The 8,615-nt window shown below is 37.1% G+C and overlaps 1 protein-coding gene across 1 annotated transcript; it reads left to right on the top strand.

The window, feature by feature from the left end:
• Positions 1 to 3,506: 3,506 nt before the first annotated feature.
• LOC104213192 (protein NPGR1) lies at positions 3,507 to 7,536 on the top strand. Its single transcript, XM_009762638.2, has 5 exons — positions 3,507 to 4,369; positions 4,775 to 5,033; positions 5,224 to 6,428; positions 6,619 to 6,766; positions 6,865 to 7,536. Exons 1-5 carry the CDS (start codon positions 4,169 to 4,171, stop codon positions 7,173 to 7,175), a joined length of 2,124 nt encoding a protein of 707 aa, XP_009760940.1. The 5' UTR covers positions 3,507 to 4,168; the 3' UTR covers positions 7,176 to 7,536.
• Positions 7,537 to 8,615: the final 1,079 nt, after the last annotated feature.

The following is an 8,615-nucleotide window of genomic DNA, read 5'->3' as shown; positions in this document are numbered from 1 at the left end:
CTCTGAAATTAGTTGTGCTAGAATCTGTGGGTTTTGAAGAACAAATAGAACCTCTTGGTTTTGAATGTTGAGAGTGAAGAAAGCTGCCTGGACCTGAAGCCCTTGTTCCAACCATGTCATTGGTTGATGATCCTGTGTGAAGGCATTGGTAACATATATCGGGAGATTTGGGTTTAGTATTTGGTTGTCCATTCTGGATAGTATCGATGGACGGTGGTGAGAAGGGAGCTGTTTTAGAGGGATTCTTCTGCGCGTGAGGGGTTGTAATGGATTTATATTGTGAAGGAGAAGATGTAATGGCGGAGAAGGATTGGGATTCGTGAACTAATGATTGTGTATCTATTATAGGAGATTGAGTTTGCATGTCTTGATCAATTACTTCTAAACATGGGTTATCCGTTATTGGGGAGTTGGTTTGCATAGCCACTTGGTAGGAGGTAGATGACAAGTTATCTAGGGGTGTATTAGGGGAATTATATGTCATTAGTGGAAGAAGAGGTGGCGTGCTTGGTAGGTGATTAGGGGGTGGGCCCGCTGTTTTATTCAAAGAGTATGGCTGCATGCAGCCTTTTGGCCACGTGGAGACCCAAGTTGGGGGGAAGGGGAAGGGTTTCGTGGAGGAGAAGAGTGATCAAGATTTATGGATTGGTTAGGGTTTTTCCCATCCAAATCCATAAGGACAGAGTCATCCAAATGCAGTAAAACATTATTATCGGCGGGGAAGGATGAGAACTTATTGGAGGTGTGAATTGGCATACTAGTATTTGTATTAAGACTATTAGCATTTTTAAAGGGTTTATAGTTTGTACCGTTTTTAGACAACAACTCAGTAGTATCAGTGTATTTAGGCCTAAAAGCAAGCTTTTGAGTATTTAGGAATTTATCTGATGCTGCATCAATTATATTGACATTGATACCTGGGGGTGTCGCTTGAATTTTGTTCTGAGATGAACTGGCAGTGTGTCGTTTTTGTTTGTTACCTTTGGGAAATGAGACTGTTTGCCATAGTTCTTCAACTTCTTTCCCCTTACCTGTGGAGTTGGAGGAGATGACCCAAGGGCCTTCTTGTGTCTGCTTTAGTGAGTCCATTGTAGAGTAGGAGCATGATGCTGCAGTGTAACCCAGTCTACCACAAGTCTTACATAAACAATTCTCCCCTTCATACAAGAGTTGGTGTATATGAGAGCCAATTTGAATTGCCTTTTGGACTGGCTGGTCTAATGGTACTTGCACACATAATCCCGCTCACCTTCCTCTGAGTGTTGACCTTGTACAAGCATCTATACGTAGCAGCCTATCAATTGAGTTTTCGATCCTTCCAAGCACTATTCCATCGTAGAATTCTATGGGTAATTGTGAAAGGCAAACCCAGACAGAGCCTTTGCCAAGTTTTCTTCTTTAGTAAACTTAACTACATAGAAGTCTAATCCTAGATCAATTAATGGAAAGGATTCATTTGGTTTCCAAAGGTCTTGGATCTTTTTTTTGAGGTACTGGTGGACGACTCTTTTGCCCAAGAGTTTGATTATAAGGGAGAATTGCAGGGTGTGTACATTCTTCCTCTGTCTTCTTTTGTCAGAGAAATTTATTTTAATTTAGAGGAGAGAGGTTCATGGGGGAATCACCCGTCATTAGGCAATTTGGCCACATGAAATTTTAGGAGCCGTTCCATTGCTAGCCAGGAACAGGAAGGGAGTTTTATTCATGTATTTAAAATTAGCATAGTTTTTTTTGGAACTCTAGGAAAATCCGCAGCCGCTACAGCCTCTGTCCTTCGGGTGAGTTTTCTGTGGTAAGCATTATGTACGCACTTGATAAACCTCCCACTGTGTAATAACCTGCAAACCACACAGAAAATGTAAACCGCACTAGGCAAGCCCCGTGCAACAGGCTCAGACCAAGAGGGCATTGAGGGGGGGGGATTGAACCCGCGTCGCTCGTGTGGACAACTCCCTCCAAAACCCAACTGAGCTGTCCCTTCGGGACAAAAAAAATAGCATAGCTAATATACAATGTTTGGCAGTTTTTTAGTTGCTTTTTGTAAAATTCAGCACACCACCATGGTGTTTGGTTATTATTTTATAATTGCATATAAGTAGAATCTCTCTAAATTAATACTCTGTAAATTAATAAACTCTCTAAGATACTGCTTTTCTTCAGTCCCGACTTGGGCCAGTGGAAAAAATTGTCGCTTTCGATAAGATAATAAGATAATATTTTCAGAAGATCCCTACATAAAAGTCTCATTAATATTATAAATTAATAATTCTTTAAAATTACAAAAATATCTAAGATAATTTTGTGAAATATGATTCTAGTATTTTTTATTTTTTCTTAAAATTTAAATCTAGTTAAAGCTCATCTCTAACTTTTCTTATTAAGAAACAATGATGATTTATAATTACAATGAACATTACAATGAATTATTTAATTAAAAAATATTACAATGAATCATACATCATATATTGTACTTTATATATAATGAATTTATTTTTTATATTAATTCAATAAAGATGATACATAAGTTAGTAAGATACAACGATTTTTGATGCAATCAAAATTAACCTTCATTGAATCTCGAAAACACTCTTTCAATTAATAAATATTAATTTATCGATTAAATAACACCTCTACAAAATAATAATATTTTATGGTCCCGACAATATTAATTTAGAGAGGTTCTACTGTAAATAAAACAGGTATTTTTTCCGTTTCAAAAAGAATGAACCTATTTTCTTTTAGTCCGTTTAAAAGAGAATGAACCCTTTCTAAATTTGAAAACAATTTAACTTTAAAATTTCTCTTTCACCTTTAATAAGATAATCTATTGCTACACAAATATTTATGAACTATTTCATATCACAAGTTTCAAAAATCTTTTTTTTTTAAACTATGTGTCCAATCAAATAAGTTAAAGCAAATTGAAACGGGGGGTTACTCCTATGATAACTAAAATTAGAATAATAACTAAACCTTGCATAACTAATTCTTATATTACTTATTCATGCATAATTATTACTAATATTTGTATAACTCTAACCAACAACTAGACATCCCCTTAATGTTTACTACTTTGTATATGCATATTGTTTACTAAATCATGGTCAAATAATGTGTACTTAATTTTTTTTATTTTTTTTATTTTATGCAAATATGGAGTGCGGTAAAAGTATTTACGGTTTGGTCGTATCTTGATACACCAAACTGTACCATGAGGCCTTTGTCTCACTGAATTATTATCACCATTTCCAAACTATAAGACTACACATAATTTATTCAGAAACAATACATCTGTCAAAACACCCCCTCCCATTTAAAAGAAAAAAGAAAAAGAAAAAATATGGACGAAGGAAACAGAGAATCTACAAACAGCTACGATTCTGCAACCACTTTTGCCCCCCTACCCATGCTTTTTACCTGTCTAAAACCCATCTGGACTCCCACCATGTCAGCTTCCAGACAAATTATTAAAATATGAATACTTACAATAAACTAAAGAACAAAAAAAAAAATTCAAATATGGACCATTCTACTTAGATCTTTAAACCCCATATCATAATCTATTGCTTTCATTATGTGAACCTCATAACAGTAATTCTGAAGCTATAAACAGTGACTGCTCTTTAAGTGTTGCTTTCATGACTATTTCTACTACATACTAAAAACAATGCATGTAAAACAAAGTTTTCTATTTTTATGCTAAGCTCAATGCTTTATTCTCTTGTTTGTCTAGCCCTTTTCACTACTCTGCGTTGTGTTATCTTCTTTTTTATCAAAGTTTTATTGTCATTTTGTTGTTTGTCTTCTTTAATTTATGTTCCTAATTCCTTCTGTTTCATTGGGGTTTAAGGAGTTTCCTTAGGATGCTTTTTTCTGTGCTTTTCTTTTTTGTAAATTGTAATCTTTTGGATGTTTCAGATTAGCTTTCCCTTTTCTGATAAGAATCTTTTTTGCCACATGATTTCTTGATCTGATCAATATTGCATTTACCCTTTGCTTTTCAAATTTAGCTTTTTTTCTTGAATGCTTTTTCTTGATATTTGGCATTTTTCAGCTCAGGGGGTAAAAGGGTACTAGTAAAGATTTAATCTTTTGAAAGAAGTGTACCTAAAGTAAGTTTCTTGGAGTGAAGTGTGAAAATTTTGAAATTTGCTGCTTTTTGGAGAAGATGTTGTGTGCTTGTTCAGGAGAGCAATTTAAATTTGATGAGCCACCCCCACAGTCTCCAGAGTCATTGGCCACTAGGGATTTCTCAGCCAGTGGCCTTTCTTCTAGAACTGGAACAGTAGATTGGGATTCAAAACTTGAAGATGCTCAAGTTGATGAAGTTGAATCAACTTTGAAAGAGGCACTTTCCTTGAATTATGAGGTAATAGCCCTACACAAATCATCTACTTTTATTGACATATTAGACCTGATGTCTCTTAGTCTTACCAGTAGTACTAGGGCTATTTGTATTTTTCTTATTCCTGATTTTTTTATTATTACATGTTGTGTCATTTGCTCCTATTGCATTGTTGTTGCCACTGCTTGTTGTACTTTATTTTCACTGTTCCTTGAGCCGAGGATCTATCGGAAACAACCTCTCTACTTTCACAAGGTAGGGATAAGGTCTGCGTACACATTACCCTCCCCAGACCCCACCATTGGATTACATTGGATTTTGTTGTTGTTGCATTGGAATGGAAGTGTAGATGATTCATATAGCCGGCTCTATCTAGTTTGGAATTGAGGCATAGATGATTGATTTTGCTCTTTTGTTGTTGGGCTGCAGGAAGCAAGAGCATTGCTGGGGAGGCTAGAATACCAAAGAGGGAATTTTGATGCTGCCCTTCATGTGTTTCAGGGAATAGATATTAGAACCCTATCCTCGAGAATGTCTAAGGCGATTGCTGAGAGAACGAGGCCCTTAAAACCGCGCTCCAAATGTGATATTGTGCCTGCTGGTGTGATGTCATTGCATTCAGTGAGTCTACTTCTTGAAGCAATTTTGCTCAAAGCTAAATCTTTAGAGGAGCTCAGCCGAATCAAAGGTAAAGCCATTTCTTCTGATGCTGTTTGGTTATACTATCCTTTAGCAATAACGTTTTATTAGTTGAAAATATTGTCATATCTTAGTTCTATTTGCACTACCTGGTGTTTGATAAACGCTACGTTAATTGGTTGAATACTGTGTTATCTGAATTTTAGTGCTGATGTATTTGCTTGGTTTTAACTCCTTAGATGCTGCTAAGGAATGCAAGATGATATTGGATGTTGTCGATTCAGCATTGCCGAATGGAATACCAGAGGGGATTTCTGAAGACTGCAAGTTGCTGGAGATGTTTCATAAAGCGCTTGAGTTACTTCCAAAGTTATGGATACAAGCAGGGTATGTGGACGAAGCTGTGCTTGCATATCGAAGGGCTCTAGTCAAGCCATGGAATTTGGATTCCCAAAGATTGGCCTGTATACAAAAGGACTTAGCTGCCACTTTACTCTTTGGAGGGGTTGAAGTTGAGGTTCCTGCTCAATTTCAAGTGTCGGGTTCGACCTCCCCAAAAAATAACTTGGAGGAAGCAATTCTCTTATTGTTTGTACTCATGAGCAAAATGCTAAATGGTCAAATAGAATGGGATTCTGAAATTATGCACCATTTGACTTTCGCGCTGACAATTTCCGGCCACTCTGAGTCTGTTGCAGATCATATTGAGCAGGTTTTACCAGGAATCTATACCCGATCTGAGAGATGGTATCTTCTTGCGCTTTGTTACAGTGCTGCAGGTCAGAATGATACAGCGTTGAATCTTGTCAAGAAAATTTCTGGATGTTCAGAAGCCAACCAAGAACCTCATATTCCGTCTCTCTTGTTGGGAGCAAAGCTGTGTTCTCAGGATCTGCAGCAAGCCCATGAGGGGGTAAATTTTGCTCGTGCAGCACTTAACTCGGCGAAAAATCAGAACGAACATTTCCTAGTCCAGGCTCATAAACTTCTTGGGATCTGCTATGGAAATGCTGCAAGAGTTTCCATTTCAGATTTTGAAAGAAATTTCTGCCAAAGAGAAGCATTTGCTGCTTTAAACTCTGCTTTTGCAACTTGCAAGGAGGATCCAGAAATTTTGTTTAGTCTAGGATTGGAAAATGCCATCCAAAGAAATTTGACTCCAGCTTTTAATAATGGAATGCGGTACTCAGAAATGGTGGCTGGAAGCACGACGAGAGCTTGGAAATTGTTGGCTTTAGTTGTTTCTGCAGAACAAAGATTCAAAGATGCGGAAGCCATAGTTGATCTTGCTTTCGATGAGACTGGAAAGATTGACCAGATGGAATATCTCAGATTAAAAGCTGTCCTGCAAATAGCTCAACAACAGCCCAAGCAAGCCATAGAGACGTACAGGATTCTGTTGGCTTTGATTCAAGCACAACAGGAGTCCATGACAGATGATGAGGTACACAACGTGTTTCTAACCTCTTCCTAAAAATATTTGAGTGTTCAATCACCTATACCAGCAGAGGAACAAGTTTCCACTTGAATAGGTTTATTCTGACAATATGATGTATAAAATCCACAGAATCTGATCCGTAAAGCAATATTTGGAAGGAGACTAGAGGTCGTAATTATCTTTGTTTGGTTTGCAGGTAACATTTCAGAGAAGATTGGAAGTTGAAGCATGGCTTGATTTATCAAGGTTATACACAGATCTAGAGTCATGGCGTGATGCCGAAATATGTATAAACAAAGCCAAAGCAATTCAATTTTACTGCCCTCGGAGCTGGCATGCAACAGGTCTAACATAACTCGTGCAAAAAAAAAAAATGAAGTTTAGATGTATTACCTGTCGCTTTCTTATCAGTAACTAAACATTGTTCCTTGAATACCTATAGGTGCACTATTTCAAGCCAAAGCAAGAGATAAGGAAGCACTTGTTGCATTCTCAATTTCTCTATCAATAGAACCAGATTATATCCCTAGTATTGTTTCCACGGCTCAAGTGCTTATGAAGATGGGAGACGACACAGTCCCTATTGCTAGAAGCTTTTTGATGAATGCTCTGCGATTAGAACCCACAAATCATGATGCATGGTTTAGCCTTGGAATGCTTGCAAAAACGGAAGGCTCACTGCAGCAAGCGGCAGATTTTTTCCAAGCTGCACATGAGTTGAAGCTTTCTGCTCCAGTTCAAAGTTTTGTCTGATAAAGAGTACTAATTTAAGGCAGAAAACAAAAGCTTGACTACAGCCTCCATCCAGTATCAGTAAAGCAATCCAGACAAATAGCGAAAGCAAAGAGTGAAGCAATCCAAGAGAGCTCTATCATTTTGTTCTATAGAGTTCTGATAATGAATGGAATAGTATCTAACGATGTTAATATTGCCCACAGATTAATGGGCAGGCCTTGGTACTTTGCTCTCCAATTCTGCATAGTAGTACTATCACGTGCTGTATTCTGCATCAGTGTATATAACACTTAGAGAACATTTTTGGGCTGGTTTTTGTACCTATTATGAACTCAACTGGATTCAAATGATATCTGGATCTCACAGTTCTTTTGCTTCAGTTCACACCCATAGTACTAATCATTTACAGTGTAAGTACTTCTTGGCAAATGAAGAGAAAAAGATATCTCTCTTATTCTGTGTTTTTCCACCCTTCTATTTGTATTTTCAGGACAAATCTTTCATCAACCTTCACTTTATTACAGTGGGTAAGAGTCCCACATTGGTTGGAGAATGAATTGATGGTCTCCTTATATGTATTTGAGCAATCATCCCCTCGTAGATCTAGTTTTTGCGGTTGTGTTAGGTCCAAGTGTCATATCTTTACATAGTATCAGAGCCAAGTCCATTCCCATTTGGCCCATATCGTTCACGCTCCAGTTGGTGGTGGACTGATAGTCTCCTTTGGACTTGGGCAATAAACCCCTCACGAGCTAGCTGAGCTAGCTTTCGGGTTTGAGTTATTTCCAAGTGCCATATCTTTAGCCACTTGAATAAACAAAATAGAACAAATCTTAACCCCATAGAAGAGTTTATCTAACTGCAGTGCCTTAATGCAACATGATTGCAACTATGAAATCATATAAGTCCTCAAAGATATGAAATTAACATCATGGTATAGGCATTAAAATTCAGGTGAATAGATTGGCAGAAGAAATCAAAGTTTCCATTCATCCTTCACAACATTCAGAAATAGAAATAGCAATAGTGACTTTACAAAATATGAACTGAACCAGGATAAGCAAATCAACTAGTGAGAGATGGAAAACACATATCCAAGACTTGCTCCACCTTGTTGTCATTTTATTATTTACTGACAAATATTAGAGAAAAACTCGAATGTGCAGGATGAACAAGTATATCCCAACGTTCACTAAATATTTCATACAAGTATAACTGATCATGCTAATTTTTGTAACGACCAAGAAATTTTCGGGATCATGCACAGTTCAAAACTTGGTGGATAATACGCTTGTTAATGCTAATTTGTATTTTTGCTTTTACTGTATGTATATTTTGCGTGAATGCGGAATGCTTTGTGCACCGGGCTGTCTTTATATGTATACTTTACCATAGTCATGTAACATTGACTTCTCTAATTATCTTTTTAGCTTGATGACTAGTTTCATGAACTCCTAA

Source organism: Nicotiana sylvestris, chromosome 4 (genome assembly GCF_000393655.2).
Source record: "Nicotiana sylvestris chromosome 4, ASM39365v2, whole genome shotgun sequence".
Lineage (NCBI taxonomy): Eukaryota > Viridiplantae > Streptophyta > Magnoliopsida > Solanales > Solanaceae > Nicotiana > Nicotiana sylvestris.
The sequence above is the reverse complement of the archived record's forward strand: the minus strand, read 5'-3'. Positions and strand labels throughout refer to the sequence as shown.